This window comes from Mytilus californianus, unplaced genomic scaffold (genome assembly GCF_021869535.1).
Source record: "Mytilus californianus isolate M0D057914Y unplaced genomic scaffold, xbMytCali1.0.p SCAF_5, whole genome shotgun sequence".
NCBI lineage: Eukaryota > Metazoa > Mollusca > Bivalvia > Mytilida > Mytilidae > Mytilus > Mytilus californianus.
The window spans coordinates 92,869,825-92,891,346 of record NW_026262701.1 but is presented as its reverse complement, the minus strand read 5'-3'; the positions used below and the strand labels follow the sequence as shown (position 1 = coordinate 92,891,346).

The following is a 21,522-nucleotide window of genomic DNA, read 5'->3' as shown; positions in this document are numbered from 1 at the left end:
GAGGAGCAACCCGAATAATGCTTTCCCGGTATTTGGAGGATACAATAATTCAAAACTGGTACCAGGAATTAACCATGTGAACCGTCTGCTCTGGTTAACAAGAAAAATCCCATTTAAAAAAAACTTCCCTGTGGTTACACAGGACAATGTTGTAGCCTATGGTCTAACGTAGAATTTTGCTGTTCCTCATTTGCATTGATACCTAAAATGACCGAAGGGGAAGTTCGTTCAATTTTGAATCTTTAATTCCCTCCTGATAATTCTTTAAATGAGAATTGATATGAGAAATGTATCAAAGAGACAACAACCCGAACAAACAGCAGATAGCAGCCTAAGGCCCAAATGTGTCTATCATTTCGTTTATCGAGAATATCGATAATGCAGTAGATCAGAGTTTTGCTTGGTTTTCACCTCTTATTTGTAATAAAGTATAAGAATTACATTTACTAAACTTTTAAAAATAACCGTTATTAATTTAGGTGATCGGAAAGGTATTTTGCATAACTCAAGCAAACATTCTCTTGGATTAACTTTTAAAGTTCTTTTCGTTATTCTTTACCAAAGGAATTTATTTTAGGTTACTTACAATATTTTATTTAAAATAGAGAGTATAAACTTATTTAATTGATTACCAAAGGTATAATAAGACGTTTCTAATTTGGAGACGCGAATATTTATTTTGCACTCAATTATGCTTTATTTTGCACATGAATGATAAACCGTTGCAAGGGATCGTCTTAAACTTTGAGTGAAGTGAGAGTTGTTGTCCCGTGTTTAAGTCCTTACTGTGACTTTGAGATGTAGAACAACAATAAAAGCGCTGTTCCTTTGCTTTTGTGTTTTTGCTGTAAATATACTGATTTTGTGTATTCCTTTCTTTTCCATTAAAGTATAGAATATTTGAAACCCAGATGACGTATAATGCAAAAATTTTAAATGAAGGGGATAATGAAAACCCAACAAATCAATGACAACTATTTATAGATTCGAGGCTTTAAAATGATTATGTTTAATGCTTCCGGGTGAAAATTAATCCAGCAAAGCGCTTCGGACTCTTCTCAAATGTCATTTAATATCCATGTCGCTGTTACTGTACACATGAGGATACTACTTATTTATCATATAGTGTTTTTATTTTTAATGAAAAATACTGATGATGACATAAAGTATGTCTCATTAAGCTGCCAGTGTGATTTTAAACATGAATATAATTTCTTTAACAGACTTTACCACTACAACTAATTCCATGACATTAATAAAGACGGAGACAACTTCTACCAACCATAAAACACCCAGCGTAAAGATCAAACAAGGTAAATCTTTGATGATTTCTTCAGTTTAATTAGTTTAAACAGTTTTTTATTCAAATAAATTGGATTTGGATTGGGCAACAGGCAAAGCCTATGTAAGCTCTCTTTATGATTTCGTCATGGAGGAGGATTCCATCTTATAGCAACTTTTGACGCCTACTAATGTTAACTTTTGGTATTAAGTTTATAATGCATATGCTTGTAGGTGGATGTATGTTTAGATTTGTTCCTGGGTGTATATATTCATTATAATTTGCTACATTTATTCAAAATCTCATTTAATCTATATTTTCAGTGTTATATATTTCACATTCATATCATTTTCATATTTCGTATTCATATTTCACGTGACGATGGACGGCAAACAATTTTGCGCTGCGTATTTAGAAACAGACTATAGCGTGTACGCTATGTTTTGCTACTGAATATTTTAGATGCGGCTCTATATGTATTTTTAAAGATCAGAACTTTAAAACTTATCATAGATACCAGTCATCGATCAATATATACCAAGAGCGACGGACGATGAGAGTTGCCGCACAGGTACTTGTCAAAATACTTATTACTTTATCTTCTTCTAATGTTTCACTTAAAGAAAAGATCTTTTTAAATATAATATTCAGTTTGGCTTCAACGCCGCATTTAGTTGTATTTTGAACAGATAGAATCAGTAAATGTCAGATTAAAGCTGCGTTGCAGGTAAATATTTCGTTTATGCATATTGTTTGTATTTATCGTAACAAATTGTAAATATGGCTTACAATTTTGTATTTACAGAAAAAGAACTTATTTTTTTCATGCAGAACATGGCCCATGATTTTGTACCAGTAGTACTTTAAGTACAATTTAGTCTTGGTGGTTTGCTGACTATGTTACTTCACCCTGTTTTTTTCATCTACATTAAAAGTCCCATTTCACCTGCGACAGATATCATAAGACGTGGAATAAATAGTCATATATGAATGGTTTGAACTGCAAGCAAAGTGAGACGAAGTGCGTCTTCAGAATAGGCATCTTCTGCTATCAATGCACTATCTGCCACAAGATTCAAAAGTCTTTATATTATGATAGCAAGTGTCGCAACCATAATCATAACAACACAATCGGTCAAAATGCAGACGGATGACAATCAATGGAATTAAAGAAATGTAACTCTATTTTGCTATTTAACAATTACAAATGGAATGCAATGTACTTTGATATGTCAACACAAAACAGAAACACCGCCTGTAATTCCTGTGGATGCATAATAAAATGTAGAATAGGAAACAAGGATTTTCTTTGTTAATCAACAGTTATATGCAAGTGACAGCAATTGTGAAAATCCGTCATAAAATGAATCTGTAATTTATCTTTCATATATTATTACCATTCAAATTTTAAATAGGTGCCTGTGTCTAAAATATTAGTAGACAGATCAAAGTAAATTTTTATTCGTATTATTCGTGGTAGATTTTAATTTGAATTGGGTAATAATGTCAAGGGAGATAATGAAGTATGAAAAATCAACGAACGACAAAGGCAAGTCTCTTACACTAACATTTAAAGCTAGATGAGGTGCAAGTGAATTCAGATTTTGCCCTCCGCCCACTTTCGTTTATATCAACTCAATTCATCTTGACTGTCTTGAGTTTAAGTATTTTTATATTATATCACTAATAAATCTCATAATGAAATGAAATATTTATTTTTAGAAAGTTCAACAGTGGTTAATTCAATATTAATTGCTGTGGTAGCAGTACTTACTGTTTTGCAACTTGGAGAAATAGTTGGTGTATACATATTACACAAAAAAGGTATGATATAATATATTAAGGAAAAATATAGGGAGAAGATACTTAGGGACTATCAGTTTAAAAAATACAGAAAAAACATAGCCAGACGAAAAAAGTCATGCTGGCAACAATTCATAGAACACTACATAGAAAACTTAAGATTGAGCATACGAAACAACTGAAGGTGAACTGAAGTGCATTATGTTGCTACACAGAAATTGACATTTAACGATAGGAAAATTTAATTCATCTCTTTCGTCGTTAGTTCTCAATCGACCCCCGTTATTGATATGACGGTATAGCAAACATGAAGTTGAATGATGACGCTTACTTCTTTTATTCTTCTTTTGAAGATTCTGTTTGAAGTCTGTCGCATACGACTTAAGGCGACTTAACTGCGTTCATTTGAATTCCGACTCAGTGGTAAAACTGGTTACGCGAGAACAGTAGAAAAGGAACTCTTCTTATGGAAAAGTCGATAAAATCAATAATAAAACAATACGGTGACGAAACTGATTAAAAGTTATTTCTAAACAACAATCGTACATTGTATAGAAAGTATTTGTTAAACTGTGCATATATATATATAAAATTTGCATGCAAAAACATGATGTTTTTACCATTATTTATTAAGATAATTGCATGAGAAGCTTGTGAAACTGAATTAAAAAAAAAATAAAAGTAAATCTTTGCTGCATATTGTTAAAAAAATTTGGAAAACAAAATTAGCAAAAACTGTTGATGGGGACTAGTCTTGGGGATGGGAATTAACCTTATGTTTGTTTCGTGTCGGTACGTCAATTCATTCCAAAAGTAATCTCCTTTATGAAATATCACTTATCATTTGTATAAAATGGGCTGCATTTATTATTTGGATTTTCGTTTACCCCCACAAAAATACTGCAAAGAGAGACTGTAAAAGGTTATGTAAAACAAAATGTGAATTTTGATGAAAACTGTCTTTTTTTTCATGTCTGTGAGTCCAATTTTTTAAAGGACTTTGTTAGTATCAAATTGCCAAATTCACTCAAAGTTTGTCATTTTAAATAATGATTGTTTCGGCAGTTTTTTGCAGGAATTAAACGAATTTTTTTCTGGCAGTGTAAGAAAAATTTGTATTTGTTGTGTCATCTCAGATATCCTGACATTAATATTTCGACATGTTCATTAATTTTTCAAGTATTAATTTACTTTCAGACTCTTCTTACCATGAGTTTTCGGATTTACTTTAAAATATGTTTCTACTGCGCATTAAAGCATTAAATGGCTATGTATATCTTGAAGATGCAAATAAAAAAGCCACAACAATATACGCCTACTAGTGTTTTCTACTGGTGTTAAGGGTCCTCGATAAACAGGTCATATCCTTTAACATAAAATGCCCCGATGAACTTAATCACGACTTTAACAGATTATGTATTGAACCCTAGCTATTCCATGGTGTAAATATAAGAAAAATCAAAAGAGAGGATAATTTTTGTGTTACACAGACCGACCCCCTCAATGTCGCTCGCACGTGTTTTGTTTCGATATAAGATTTCTTCTGTGAGTTATCGCAGCAAACAATCATAAAAGCTGAATAGTATTTCGGGCAGTTGTTATTTTACAATATCCATGTAAAAAACGATAAATAATGTGATCTGAAATGGAGAGGGTTATTGCGTCAATACGACAGCAATCCAATGACTCTAAAAGACAACTGGAAGCTAACATACTTTCTTCAATAATAGACAGATGTCTACACAATTAATAATGTCAAGTTCTTAATCGCACTTAATCAAGAAAATCGGAGTGAATTTTATTTGAAAACTTTTTTTCTTTCTTTAATGTTTAGTAGCTTGAAGTCTAAATATGTTTTCGGTTGATAAACAGTGCATAAACAAGTATAATGCCGTAAAACTTTAAAAGATTCACGATTTCATGACACGGCATTTTCATAACATCTATAAAGATGACATATATCTTAATATATAATATCAATGCATTGATCTCGTAGAAAATACTGTGCATACATGTACTTGATATAGAAAAAAAAACAAATGCCCGTATCAACGCCTGTGATGTCTGAAGAATTTCACTGTTTGAGAATGTACAGTTTGTTTCTTTCTTGTTTTTCCTGTTTTTGTTTTGTCATTTTTGAAAGAACAATATATAAGACCATGGGGAAGATAGTATAGACGAAAAAGGAGGATTAGTGGGAAAAAAATGCAATACACTGTAATAAAACAATAATAGCAATTGTATTTTGTATATTTTTGTCATATGCAATGACTACTTTCTTATTATGCAGGGATTGTACAATTCAAGATCGGAAAAAAAGAAACGTAAGTTTAGAATTACATAAGCTATCAACTGAACATACAAAATATGCACGCCATTGCATCAATAAAATTTAAATCTTTTAAAAATTAAACAAATCTCTTCTTTATAAATTTTGCTAAAACAAGAAATGTGTAGATTATACGATTTGGTGAAAACTACAAACTAGATATGGTCGATTATGCTATAAAACATGTAGATCCGACTGGATACTTTCATAAAAAGAAAAGGCATACATTTCTTCGTCGACAATAATTCCATGTTTTTCGAATAATTGATCATAAGTAAAAGTAAATAGTCCCATAATTAAAAAAAAAAACAATAAAGAAACCAAAATTATAAGTTGGTACGCCAAATAAGCGTTTTGTCTACATAAGACTAATCAATGGCACTCGAATCAGAAACTGTTTGAAGGCCAAATCGAATACAAAGTTAAAAGCATTAACAACCGAAAATTCGGAAAAGTTTGTGCATGTTTTTCGAATAAATCAACATTTCACAAACAGTAAATTTATAGAAAATGAACATACCAATGATATTTCATATCAACACATAAGTACTGACTACTGGGCTGTTAATGGAAATCAGCAAACGTTTAACATTAAATTTACGACCAACAGCTTAACGGATCGAATTCAGAATAATTTTTTCATTATGGATGTCATGTTTTTCTGCCTATTGAAAATGCGGTTCAGTTTTGCGTTTAATTGAAAAAAATTAAAAAAGATACAATACAGCAATCAAATGTCGACGAGGCCAAGAATAGAAGCCACCATGGCAAAACAACTGTAGGTCGTACGGTGGCCTGAAGGTGTTGCATCCTTGTCGTCTTGACTTCAGTAGATAGAACTTTCTTATTGGGAAGCATACTCCTTTTTTTTAAATTTTTATGAATATAGCATTAGCCGGATTTGACACTAAGCTCTTCAACTTAGTAACGGATTTTGATCTTCCTACTGTTTTGATTTGAGTCTAATGTAGACGAAACCCGTGTCTGTCGTATCAAACTATAAGACTTGTAGGTATCATTGATGAGTTTCTCTTTCACATTTGACAATGTTTGATACATAAACTTTTTCACCTGTTGTATATGTTCTAATGACGGTATATGTAAGTAAGAAGAAATGATAAAAACTATTTCAACATTTTGATTTCAACTGAATAGTAATGTGACGAAACAAAGAGATGGATATATCCTCAAAAAAGTAAATATAAGCAGTAGACAGGTTAAAATCATATTGATAAAACCAGGCCAAATGACGACAAATACCAAAAAGTGATATCGTTTACGTGCGTACGGTGTCGTATAGTTACTTACATCCAACTTTTGCGACTTTGGTATCTGGTAGACAGTGTTCTCATTGACAGTCCAACTACATCTCCTTATTGCTATGATATATAAGGTATATAACGATTGATAAATAGTTTTCTTTTTGTTTTGACTACATAAGATGTTTGTTATGAACTATGCAATTACCGAGTATATCTGTTGTCTAATAAAAACTATAGGTTTGTGTTAGTCTTAAGGAAAGGCAAATGATTGACTTACTGATATTCACTTCATGGGCTTAATTGTAAAGAAATATTGCCACGGTACGGGAAGCAATTGACATATACATTTGTTAGTTTTATGTTTTAGGGTTTATGCTGACGTCAATAGTGATAGTACACAAATACACGTTTACAGTACAATGAACAGTGCTGAAGATAGCGGGAACAGTGACTATAATGAAATTCACTGACGTCTTTACCTAAAGTCGAAATAGAGATGAAAATTTGTGTAACGGAAGTTGGTATGTTAGGCCGTTATTTGGAAGGAGTTATACTACTTTGTTTATGCTGTCATCATTTGAAACAATATCACAAAAGCATGCGTTAACTTATCCATATTACTCGTTATGATAGAAAAAATGCATGTATATGCCAAATAAGCTTGACGTAATCAAATACAACAACATTTTAAATATAGTTGACACCGTATCACATTCATAACATAAGCTCTCGGTCTACCAATTGTTGAGTGTAAAACGCTTGTACAAACGTTAAAAAAAATACAAACAAAACCCAAAAACGTTTACAAAAAAGGTGACTCGAATGTTTGCTTAATATCAGTCACTATGTCCCACTCAAAAATGTCTGGTTTCAAGGATTAACCAAAAAAAAAAAAAAACTCCAGATGTACACTGCATGTCGAAAATAGTTGCCGTAATTAATTTACGCATTTTCTTTGGACACTGTACAATATCGTGTTTGTTCCAATGTTCCGTTCGTAGCTGGTTAAAGTATCCTTGTAAATGTTGTCATGCAGTTATGAATTTTTTAGTTTTTCATAGTTGCCTAGATATGTAAATCAAAGCAGTCGACAAGAGATAGAGTTACATTCCTTATCACAACCTAGTGGATATATAGAAATGAACAACAGACATTTTCACTTCAGAATCCACATCTTCACTACAGTAACCGTGCATCTAAAATCATCACTAGTTTTTTTTTTTCTCTCTTTTTTAGTGAGTTTGTCAATCTGGTTTAATTATACAGTGTCTACAAAAACGGCATAATGTAGATTTTATTCAGAAAATTGTTATATTGTCTTAAATCTGTGAATATTTGATAATATGTAGGCTTATAATAAAGTATAAACACCTTATCACATTTCAAACGGCATTTCTATATGCTTTTGGTGGTTTTATTGCTGGATGCAGGTTTTATTTGCGTTTATTTTCATTTATTCGTTGCTCTTATATCTGAAGACATCTAAAAAAGTTAGAATCAGTTGTTTTACGTATTAAAAAAAGCAATGTTTTCAAATGTTGTCTTCTGTTTAAAAAGATCTGTATCAAAGACAAAAGCAATACATTACCCTGGTTCATAGTTACAAACTATAATGTAAGCGTCTCTCCAACCAAGATTATGTATATATGGACACTTCCACATTGCATATCCCACTGTTTTCGTATCGGCCCACATCATCTAAAGATGATAATACAAACATGTTAATTGTGATTATCATACAAATTACCGGCTATCGTACCGGTACGGCTAGTGAAATAGGTAAAACAGATTAAATTCTGCTGATCAAGATAAATATTGTATTGCAATGGCAATCGGCAACGCTGGCAAAAATCTGCTGTACAGGACTGCAAATCTATTGAATTGCATTGGGAATCAAACACGCAGACAAACTATAATACGAGATTTCTACATTCAACGAGTTTTTGTCAGAACTATCTCTGTTTTATCACCGAGCAAGCTTTCCAATAAATTATATAGCTTATTCGTCTAGTTTGACACCGGAAATTCAGAGAAAATATTTAATAGTGTATTATATCAACTATTTTTCAGATAGTATTGCTCTAAAAATAGTTTCAAAATTTTTTTTTTAGTAATTCTATTCCTTAATTGTTTGCATGTATATAGAACCCAGTCTATAAGTAATTCTCAGCAAACTCAACATTACAGAATTGGGATTTTTACAAAATTCAAAAATCCATGGTCTATCTCCATTAAAATTATAGAAAATAATGTCTCAAAAAATATTTTTGCTTTGTAATGTTTTATCTTCAGAAAGTTCTTTTCATTTATTAAAAGTGCTTACTTAGTTTTTAAAAACACAGTGGAACAAACAGTTTAGCTTGAAGTTCATAAATTTTATTCCTACTTAACTTTCTATTTTTCGGTCAAATGTTATTGATATTGCACTTTTACACGATTGCAAAATCAACTGAGTTGCAAGGGTAATCAGAAAATGCAGATAAAATATGAAGTTCACGATTGCAAAAGCTGTTTAATTGCAATGGTAATCGGAAACACAGAAAAAAATATTACTTAGCAAGATAGCTAAAACAAATTTAATGTTATTTATCGATCTGCGGTACCGATAGCCATGTATCTATACTACTAAAATAACGAAGTCCAATTTGTTAGCTGGCATGACGTGAAAACGTCGAATAAAATAATACAACTTTATATATAACAAATATAGGACAATGATGTTGTTTAAGAATTACATCATTCGTGGACCTTTTGTTTTCCACATAATTAATATTACCAATAATTAAATTACGGGTCAAATCCGATACCGATACCAATCAGGAGAACCTAGAAGTCTTCCAGTAGTTGTTGTATATCTATGTTACACTATGTTACTCTATTTAACAATTTTTCAACCCCAATACCACTATCAATTTTGGTTAATTATTTAAAAAAACATTTTTAGTTTATAGTAAGTTTATTGTAGTAAGAAAGTCAGGACGGATTCAAAGAACAGAAATATTTTGAAAGCAGAGAAAACTGTTCAAGTTACAATCAGCATGACTTTATCAGATGACAATACGAATATTAAAAATTCAGGCTAAAAACAAGGCATAGGAACTTTAATTCAGTTACGGACCCGCGGGTGTGTTCTAGTAGGATGTCAATATTATAACACATTGTTGTAACTACATGCATACATGCTTTAAAGGAAAATTGTTAAGTTATATAGATATACATGTAATATTATTATTATATTGTACAAATATTGTTTAATTAAAATTTCATATTATGTTTCTTTTATATCTAAGTTGCGTTTTCGTTCCTGTATCAATAGTATATGTTTCACTGTAATAAAACGTTGGTTTCATTTTCTTGTGTATTCCTATGATCTGTTTTAGTAGGTTGATTCAATATTCGATTTAAGGTCTCTATAGTTAACTCTTTTCTGGTCAATTACCGCTGAAAATCACATTTATTGTTGCCCCGTAACAATAATTTGTGTAAGTGATGACCATTTCCGTCTTTCCCTTTGGAGTATGATGCAATCGTTAACTAAACAATAGCAATCTAAGAAAAAGACCTTCGATCCCATTACTACACAAAAGAAAGGGATAAATCACCCAAAAGGAATTTCACAAAATAAGCGTATAAGTTTTGCAACCAATTATATTTTTATCACAGTTGCCTGTCAATCTTTGATTAGTGATGTTGTATAAAAAAATATTTTACTGTAGCATAAATCTGGCCCTAGGTTTTCTTTTGGATTGTTGAACTTTAGTTTATAGGTTTTACTGCTCAGTGTTGAAGGTCGTACAGTGACCTGTAATTTTTTCACATCTTAGTCATTTTTTTTTCTTTTATCGATAATTGGTCTACTTGACTATCATAACACATCTCTTCATGTTTATTTACCATGAAGGGAATGAAATATTAAAAGTCGAAGAAAGGCAGACCCTACCACGGTGAAAAGAACATAATTATATATAAAAGACAAAAGCATTCAGAAATATTAACTACGGGGCAATTGTGTATATATACTTAAGATATTTCTGGTAAATGGATTATAAGAAAAACGTAATCTCTTTGTTTTTCGCCATAGACATATCAAAGTCATAATCAACAAAATGATTGGCTTGTGTATGCCATCTTTACTATCTATAGAACTTTACTGTTTATCATTTTTAGGGGCACGTTTCAAAACACATTTTTTAATAAAAAAAAGGCTGATTTTGTTGCATATAAAAAGGATAGTATAATAAAAAAAACATTACTGGGACATGCGTATATTATAGTTTACATATTTTTTATTGTGTGTTTTATAATTATTCTGACATAACTTGTTGTCAAATAGCCTTCCATGTATGCATTTTGTTGATTGCTTATCCTTTTTAGTGCATTTATACCTGTGAATAATGACAACACATTTCCCAAGGTACACAATTATCGTTATAAATGTTGTAGTGATCCTGTTGGGTGCAGGTCGTTTCGTAACCTGTTCGTTTCGTAACTAGTCGATTCGTAACTAACTAGGTCGTTTCGTAACTGCGACGTTTCGTAACCATTCTTTCATATTTTACAAGGACAGTTTTGTCCACATAAGAATAGGTCAGAAAAATTTAAGTTGTCAATTATCATTTAGATGAACCCTGTATTTATCAAAGTTTTTGGTCTTCTGCCACGTGCATTGATGTCTCCAATACTTGACACCACTCATCTTGATTTTGCTTTATTCTTTATTAATCTTCATTTTGTTCTATCATAAGTTTAGTTAGATGATGTTGGAGCCTATCACTACAGAAGGAACACCTAAGCGCTTGGCATCTTTTGCGAGTTGCACAATCTCTGATACTCTGTGTGATGCAGATAATTTGTCACAGATGTCATGCTCTCAAATCTATATGAAAACAGAGTCTGGTTTAAGTTTCGTCACTATGTGGAGATCAAATTGTCTTAATGACTATTCTTTTCTCCCGCCTTCCCCGTGAAGATTTGTTTTGATTGCGTTCAAAACATCAAATCTACCAGTCATCTGATGAAACTGTTCCTCTTCCGAACTCCTGGTAGCTGGAAAAATGTCCTTTACTCCTACACATAAAAATTTTAAAACTGGTTTACATATTTTCATGTTCTTAGTGAAATCGTTTATCATTTAGATTTATAAAACAACGTTAAAGGCGTATTTAAATTCTTTTTTTAACAAGTGTCTTATTATCTAATACGTATGGAATGTCCATACATGTATTGCTTTGATATAAAAGCATTATACTAAAACAAGCTTAATACGTTTGGGCAAAAGAGGGACTCGGGTAAATTTAATTGTTTTCAAAAACCCTCTAGTACATCGCGGTTGTTACGCGACGATGCCAATTCAATTTTTTACTTAATTTGCTACATGTTCACATTATTTCTACCATTGTTCAAACACAATAGAAACCTGTCCTGTCTATATAATCTCAATTCAATATAAAATTGTTTTTGTTTCACATTTCGCCTTTTGATACCCGCTGACTAGACGATAATGACAAATATCCAATAAAACTGCACCATGTTCTTTTTTCGTCCCGTTTATATTTAAAATAATATCAAACTGTATCAGTAGTACATTCGGATGTAAAAATTTCACTTAATTCTCCTAACTGATTCTTTTAAATAAACTCATCATAGATACAAGGATTGAAATTTTGTACGCCAGACTCGCGTTTCGTCTGCAAAAGACTCATCAGTGACGCTCAAATCAAAAATAGTTATAAGGCCTAATAAAGTACGAAGTTGAAGAGCATTGAGGACCCAAAATTCTTAAAACTTTGCCAAATACAGCTAATAAGGTATTCTACTCCTGAGGTAGAAGAGCCTTAATATTTCAAATTCTAAGTTTTTTAAACAGTTAATTTATAATTATTATGACCATATCAATGATAATTCATGTCAACACAGAAGTGCTGACTACTTGACTGGTGATACCCTGTGGGAGAAAAAAATACCACCAAGCAGTGGCATCGACACAATGGTTGTAAATAAACTTTTCATAGAGGAGGATGACACAATTTTGGGATGTGGGATATAGGGGGTAAAAAAGTGGGATCTGGGAAAAAGAAGGGGAAAAAAAGGAAGTGGGATATGACCATAATGTGGGATGTGGGAAAAACCCACAAAAAAAAAAGAAAAAAAAAGAATGGTGAAAATGCCTGAATTGTCAAAGTGAAATGGAATGTGGACTACATGTGTCTGATTTGATAACAATGACATCGGTTTCAAAAGCATCACAAAATGTTAAGGCATCATATAAGCTTACAACAGTTGTTCAGGTACCACAAGGCTGTGTCTGGAGAGTGTTTCAGTATAACATTAAAATGCTTCTTGGTTACTAACAGTCCTTAATTGAAGACTATCCGGTTATTGTTCCTGAAATTAAGCATGAAGTTATATCAACAAAGATGGTTGAAAACTTTTTTCCTTGATGCGAGACAGAGTCGTTACTCCAGATACAATTGAATTTGCTGTTTCGTTCTCTTCAGTATGTACAGAACTTATGAAAAAAACATATCTTTGCCATATCTATACTTTACGAATCCAGATTCTTACTACGAACGCCCTGAAGGTTTGGTGCCTTTTAGGGCAGTTGTGAAATTGCTAAAAATCAAAGAAATCAAAATCACTCAAGCTGATAGAACACTCTTGGATGATTATAGGAAGAAATATCTGCAAAGCGTAAAACAACTCTCTATTAGACAACAGAACACCAAATGCAAAGCAGAAACACTTCCACTGTATGCATATCAGAAAGAGACACAAAGTATTGATACAATTGACTTTGAAAAATTGTTGATTGATGAAAAAGAAACTGGTGAACAAGCATCACTTATAATGTTTCCAACTAGACATTGTTACTTCTGTCTGTTGAAGTGTGGAATCTAATCAACAATAAAAAAAGAAAAAAGGATATGCGACTTTATCGTATGCAACACCACTATAGAAACACCTGTTGGATCGGACGATGTACGTGGGTATATGTTTGTAAATTCTCCAGGAAACCCCTTTATTTGTAAAACGTTCAAATATATGACAATTAGCATAGACCATGTGGTGAAGGAACTATATCTGAATCACAGATAAATGTTAAATCAAGTCAAATAAGTATATCTGAACTTTTTTACGAGGAACTTATTGGAAAACCCAAGAACAAAAACGCAGTGGAGACAAACAGGATGAAGACATCAACGCAGTTATGGGGATAACACAATCTTCCGGGACACGACAAAGACGGACACCAAGTTATTTAAAAGACTATTTTGATTAAAAAATTAATCAATGATCATCAATCAATGCTTTTTTAAATTTATTTTTAGCCATTTTAGATCACTTTATATATTATCTTGTCCCGGAAGATTGTTATATCTCCATATCTGTGTTGCTGTCTTCATCGTGTTTGAATTTACTGCTTTTTTGGTACAGTAGTTTTTCAATAAGAGTCAATAAGTTCCTCGTAAAGAATTTAAGAAAAACTAACAGTGTTTCATTTGAATTCACATTTAGCTTCGCATTCACAGATAGTTCATTCACCACATGGTCTATGCTAATGTCATACAGTAAATATAGTGTTACAAACAGAGGGATTTCCTGGATAATTCACAAACTTTGTCCGATCTAAAAGGTGTTTGTTCCATGGTTTTGCATATATTTAGTTGGCATTTTCTATGTTTTTTATTGTTTATTGAATTCCATACTTCAACAGACAGTAGTATCAAGGTACCAATTGGAATCATTATTGGTCATGCTTGTACACCAGTAATTCATGTTCATAAATTATCAATTGTTCATCAACTGTATCACACTTTGTGTCTGATATGAAGATTCCTTGCTTAGGGTTTTGTGTTCAGTTAAGTTTTATGTTCTGTTTACTTATCAAATGGCAAAAATCAAAAGCCCAAAAACATCAAACGAATTGAAAACAAATGTCATATTCCTGACTTGGTGAATTAACCCTGGTTTTATAGCTAGCTATGTAACACATGTACTAATATACTTCACCTTCACACATATACATGATGGCTTCTCACTTAAAAGTAAAATATCAAAAATACCGAACTCAGAGGAAAATTAAAAACGGAAAGTCCCTTATCAAATGGCAAAAATCAAAAGCTATGTAACACATGTACTAATATATGTGAATTGCTTACTTTTCCGGAGCTCACTATGATGAGGTGCTTGTACATTTTATCTTCTGTGTTATGTATTTAATTTGTCTCGTCTTACTTTTTTATTTTGATCGTTGTCTTATTTGTTCTTTTTTACGGAAAAAAATTATTAATGTGTCTGTCCTTGGTTCCCTCTTATTCTTTTGATATTGATGTCCGTCCTTAATTATAGTTAGTGGCAATAGCTACGATTTTGCCAACAAAAATTTTTTTTTAATTTTGTTTCAAAAGAGAGGCGAAAGATACCAAAGGCACATTCAAATCAAACTGACAACGCAATGGCTAAAAAAGAAAAAAGACCAACAGACAAACAACAGTTCACATAACACAACATACCAAACTAAAGACTAGGCAACACATACACCATCAAACACTGGGGGGATCTCAGGTACTCCGGAAGCACCCGTCGTATTGCTCATGTAAATACAAAAGCGGTAATAAGTCTAATTCGGTAGTTCGTATCGGGAAAAAGGTGACGACGGGATTGTAGTTATAACATTTGGAACATATCTGTCGTCATCTGTGAAACAGATATTCCATAACGGTCGACCAACTCGTGATGGCGTCTGTAAAATTAATGAAGGGATGATTTCAACTACACTACTTCGAACTCTTGGTTTAATAACTTCCTTTTGAGCAGCAATCCTCTATCAAGGAAATCATGATAGGAAATACAAGCCCTGAAATACTGTATCAACTTGGAGATACTCCGTATGCAGGCCCTGCTGGAATGTTGCCACAAAGAAATAGAAAGTTCACAATTGTGAAGCTGAAATTATCCTTTTTATCGTAAAGTTTTTTTTTCAACCGACCCTCATTGTCAACATCTAGATGTAAGTCAATATATGAGGCAGACTTAACTGTATCTGTTGTATCCTTAGTTTGAAGTTCGAGGGATAGATGCGTATAACATAGTCACCAAATTTTGAATTATTTAGTAAGAGAACATCATCTATATAGCGGAAAGTGAAGTTAAAGGATAATGCTAACTTTCTTTTTTTTTTCTTCTTAAGAAGTTCCTGTGTGAAGTTAGCCTCATTTGAATAAGGGGACAAGTCAGCATGAAGAGGAGCACAGTTGGTTCCCATGGAAATACCAAGTTTGTTGAAAAACACGTACCCAAAACGTAACAAATATGTTGTCAATTAAAAAATCAAGCATCTTGATAATGTCAGTTTCAGAGAATTTCTTGTTTGAATCAGAGTGATTTTTTTACAAAGTACAAATTATCTCTCCTTAAGACAAGATACTTGTATCTACGTTGGTCATTCTTGTTTAAGAAACAAAGAAAGATTAACTCTTTCAATTTGTCTTTTAGTTTTGAATGGGGAATACATTCGTAAGATGACAACGAAATCTAATGAACAACAAAATGACCGCATCAACGATAATTCATGTCAACACAAGATCGTGGACTACTCCAACTTTAATACAAATGACTCGCGTATCAAGAGTAAACAATTTCTTACCAAAATTTATTTCAAATGACTCACCTATGAGTGAAAAGAGCACAATCACAACATGTATATTTTGTCACTCATCGCATTATCCAGGAAAAGAAATTGCAAACTGCAATATCAACCTTTATAGATAATAGTTATCAAAGGTATCAGGCTCATAATTTGATACGCCAGAAGCGCAATTCGTCTACATAAGACTCATCAGTGACGCTCAGATCAAAATAGTTAGAAAGCCAAACAAGTATAAAGTTGGGGAGCACTGAGGACCCAAAATTCCAAAAAAGTGTGCCAATTACGCCTAAGGTAATCTATGCCTTGGATAAGAAAAGCCTTAGTATTTCGAATAATACATACTTTTAAATGATAAAAATGATTTATATGATATCCAAATCTAATCAAAATATAGATCTCTGATTTCGTTATGCTCATGTGAGCTTCGACGAGTGAACGATAGATCTGAATTTTAATCAGACTGATAACATCCATTCACGATATTAGCGATAATAGTAGATGGTGGAACAGAAAAGTACAAAATCCCGCTTCATAAGGGACATTAGCTGTCAAATTAATGTTCGCCGATTTGACTCAAATTCTCATATTTGATTTATAACATACTAAAACGTATATCTAAATTACAAAAACACTGTGTCTTAACTATCCCGGCAAAAAATGTTTGGACTGAATAGTATCTAATATCCGGTACGGTGACGGACCATCAACAGTCAGCGAAAAGGTAGGATTTCTGTTTATTTACTTCTACTTCTACCAATACGCGGCCACCATCAATAAGTTGATTATTTTGCCACTTTTTGGATGCGCATTTAAAATTTAGACAAAAAAAATATTGAATTGATTTGAAATTGTGCTATACATCATATTTACAGTGAATTTAAAAACATCTTGGCGTTGTTCTAGTTCATCTCATGCAGGTAAGTCTTGAAGCATTCAAGACTACTTGTATTGGTGGCAGTATGTGGTAGGGCATTCCAGTCTCGTATCGTCCTTGGGTAAAAAGATTCCTTCCGCACTTCGGTCCTACAAGATGGTACTTGGTATCCATTTGTGTTGATGTTTCTGGGTAGCCTATCCGGTGGAATGAGAGTATTACTGGTGTCAACTTTCACCATCCCGTTGGCAAGTTTATACATCATTGTAAGCCTTGATGTTCTCCTACGATCTTCGAGGGTTTTCCATTCTAGTTTGTTAAGCATGTCACTAACAGATGATGTGTTATGATATCTGTTAGTGACATATCTGGCTGCTCTCCTCTGTACCATTTCCAGTCGGTTTTTGTTGTTTTGTTGATAAGGATCCCAGACTGTACATGCATATTCTAGAGTCGGTCTTACAAGTTACTTGTATTTATTTGTTATTTTTATGATATTGATGAATATGAATACACATATAACTATTTTCGATTGTAAGATATAACATTTTCTACAACCGTTCTAGATTAACGGAAAAATAAGTATAAAGGCACGTCAAAATGATGAATTGAGTGAACCTTGCCTCGAATTTGTTTAATTTCTCGTAAATTGAACGGAAAGAAAGGTACGGAAAGAAAGATATTAACACGGAGATTGCAAGACTAGTCACTTTCAGCAGCTCAATATTTGTATTAATGTGCATAGAACGAAGGAAATGGGCCATGTCAAAATGGAAGGACCCGATTTTGTCAATGTGTACGACCCGGTTTCGCCCTTAAATTTCGCAAAGCAGGACCCGGTTTTGTCATAGAAAATAATGCATAATCGTTTAACGTAAATTAAAATCCGTCGTTCAACAGGAGGTTGATGTCCCGTTGGAAAACGGTTTTCTTTCAGAGGACAAATTATCATTTATTTGAATCCGTAAACGCTTGAATTCCTGCTTTATTGGAAAAACAATAATTTCAATTTTGCTTTGTATAAAAACGAATACTTTTACGGCGAAATACAAAGAAATGAAGATTGTAACGCAATTTGAGGTATAAGCTCTCTGTACGTGTTTTTATATGGATTATGTAAATTTAAACTTGAATAGTGTATATGTACGGCCTGAAAATTGAAGGAAGCACATCTGATATTTGATTTTCTTGGACAACAGGATGGTTATCTTAATAAATATTCCAGTCTACCAAGGGGTGCAATCTTTCCTATGATCGTCTGAAAAAAATATTCTGAACACTAAATGTTCATTATAAAGCAAGAGAATAAGACAAATGTGTATAAATTTGAGAATGGAACGGGGAATGCGTCAAAGACCAAAGAGCAGAAAACAGCCCAAGGCCACCAATGGGTCTTCAACACAGCGAGAAAATCCCGCACCCGGAGGCGGGCTTCAGCTGACCCCTAAACAATAGGGTATACTAGTTCAGCGAAAATGGACATCACACTAAACTCTAAAACATATAAATGAACCAAAATTTAAAAACACATTCAAGACTAACAAAGGCCAGAGGATTCTGACTTGGGACAGGTGCAAACATTAGACGGGGTTAAACATGTTTTGTGAGATCTCAACCCTCTCCCTATACCTCTAGCCAATGTGGAATAAACAAACACACAGCAATGAGCACAGTAAAATTCAGTTTAAAAGAAGTCCGAGTCCGATGTTAGAATAGGTAAGAGAAGAAACTAAGCAAAATGACAATAATAAACATTAATTAACATAAATTAACAAATGACTTGCCAGCTCCAGATCTCAATTAAACAGGTTTAAAGATTATGTCTTCATGGTATGAAAATCAAGTACAATCCCGTTATGGGTTTAGTTTTATACCATCATAAAATATGCGATATAAGAACATAACCCGTATCATGCCATCAACTGGTTTTAGAATAAATGTAAAAATAAGAAGATGTGGTATGATTGCCAATGAGACTTTCCGATGCATAGACCCTATGAGTGAATCAATATCAATTCCAAAAAATGCCATATTTATAACTATATCCCTTCTGAATTAGTCTGTTTAAAGGTTTGGTTTTTCATGAACTTTCATGCGACGCAAAAGATCACAATAAGCATGCGTTAATAATCTGTTTACCCCTCTATGTAATTATTATACTAAGTTTGAATATTTAAAACAGTCTCAGGCCATCCAGAAAATGCAATAATGATTATTTCATTAATAATTTTATAAATAAACGGTTCTTTTATCTCTCCATTGTGTAATGATTATAGAACATTGACAAATGTTTTACATTTTAGTGACGTTGGTCAAGTTTATAATTGTCAATATACAAGGGCGGATCCAGGAGCCGAGCGTAGGGAGGGGAATATTTTTCTATACGATTTTATGCTAAAACAATCATTTATAAATCGTAAAAAACATGATATTATAATCGTTTTTGGCAAATAAAGGTGGCGTACGACCCTGGATCCGCCACTGATATATTAGAACTATATCGTATATCATCTTAAAATTTTATATGAAACGAGAAAACAGAGACATCCGCCAAATTGGATGTATGTGAAATGGATTATCATGTTTATTTTCAAAATTCACATTGATATTTTGGTCTCGTCGGAATGCGAGACAAAGGGATGCAGTTCGTGGCGGCTTGAACTATTTGTATAAAACAGCAAATAAATCCAGACTAATCAATGGTGTTGTTAAAAGCAGTTGTGACAGCAGATGAGTTTTCATGAATAAGCTCATATATTAGTACATGTATATTAAATTTCTTTCAACGGACAATGTTAAGATCCGTGTTAACGTTGCTTTTCATAAATTTCTGGTTTCAAAACGAAACAAAATCAGGTCCTTATGTTGTAAACAACATTGACAAAACCGGGTCCTTCCATTTTGATATGACCAATTTCTTTCGTTCCATGCACAAACATACACACATTGAGATGCTCAAAGTGACAAGTCTTGGAACTCCATATTAATATCTTTATTTCCGTTCCTTTCTTTCCGTACAATGTGCACAAGAAATTAAACAAATTCGAGGCAAGGTTAACTCAATTCACCATTTTGACGTGCCTCTTGCCTTATTTCTCCGTTAATCCAGAACGGTTGTAGAAAATATCACATCTCACAATCGAAAATAGTTATATGTGTTTTTACATTCTTCAATATCATAAAAATAACAAATAAATAAACAGAAATCCTATCTTTGCTCTGTCTGCTGATGGTCCGTAACCGTACCGGATATTAGATACTATTGAGTCCAAACATTTTTTGCTGGGGTAGTTTAGACACAGTGAAAAAATCTTAAATAAACAATAAACAGTTCATGGACTGGATAATATGTATCAACATTTCGTGTGTATTTTGTCTAGACGTCATCTAATTACCCATCGAGATTACCTCCGAAGACTGCAGACGATATCATAAAACTCGATATAAACATAAGTATAAATATAAATAAATAGCGACCACGTGCAATTGGAATTTTTCTAGGTCTGTTTGATTTTTATATTATAGGTTAAAACGTATGTTTATCATCGTTTTTACCTGTATAAGAATGTTTTTTTTTGTGGATCGAATCAGTCAACCAAATGGTTCATCCTTGTTTCACTTCCAATGATGACATTCTTTTCCTTTTAATCGCTGAATACATGCGTAACCCATATCCAGCAATGAGTTTACATTGAAGGTCACATGAAGACGGATTCAATAAGGTCGATCAGTGATGTCTCTTAGCTTATTTTTACAAAATTGAACCAAATTGGCTGCTATAAGCGAATTATTATTTCACTATTTCATTTTCAGTAATGAATGAACAAAAAAAAAATCAAAATTTATTTTTTTTTTATATCTCGTAGCTTTTGCCCCTTTAACTTGAATAGTGAAAAATCTTTGAGCATATTAAATAAACAGTGACAATGGACAATACTACAAAAATTTGATAAATAATTATAATGGAAACAAATAACTCTAGTATTATAAAGAAATAGAGCTAAGTTTATCGCCTATTATTTATTTTATTGTTTCTTTAATCAATTCTTAAATGTAGGTCCATGTTACATTTTGTGTCGGCCTTCGACAATAAAGATGATATACCCGCTGCAAAAAAAATCCTCTTTGATCTGTAGTTGCTTAGATGTAGTTGCTTAGTTGTTGGCTTTAACGAAATACGTAACCAAACAATCAATGAGTACATGAAAATCAATGTTACATGATTGTAACGTAGACCTTCGTTCCAATCCATGATTATGGCAAGCCGTTCTCGTCAAAACTATGTTTAAACCATTTTTTCGAAAAAATTACACACTGAGAATT

The 21,522-nt window shown here is 32.6% G+C and overlaps 1 protein-coding gene across 7 annotated transcripts in view; it reads left to right on the top strand.

Annotated features, from left to right (window-relative positions):
• Positions 1–21,522, top strand: part of LOC127700196 (uncharacterized) — a 185,372-nt gene that overhangs the window by 86,814 nt on the left and 77,036 nt on the right. Inside the window, exons 5-8 of one of the 7 annotated variants that reach the window (XM_052203602.1) lie at positions 1,224–1,313; positions 3,005–3,106; positions 5,376–5,409; positions 7,044–10,025. The exons of 1 other annotated variant lie outside the window; for it this stretch is intronic. In XM_052203602.1, the coding sequence (XP_052059562.1) occupies positions 1,224–1,313; positions 3,005–3,106; positions 5,376–5,409; positions 7,044–7,146 (329 nt within the window). In that variant the 3' untranslated portion in view covers positions 7,147–10,025. Of the gene's footprint in view, positions 1–1,223; positions 1,314–3,004; positions 3,107–5,375; positions 5,410–7,043; positions 10,026–21,522 lie in introns of those variants that run through there. 5 more of the 7 variants (XM_052203600.1, XM_052203605.1, XM_052203598.1 and 2 more) reach the window with 5 other exon arrangements.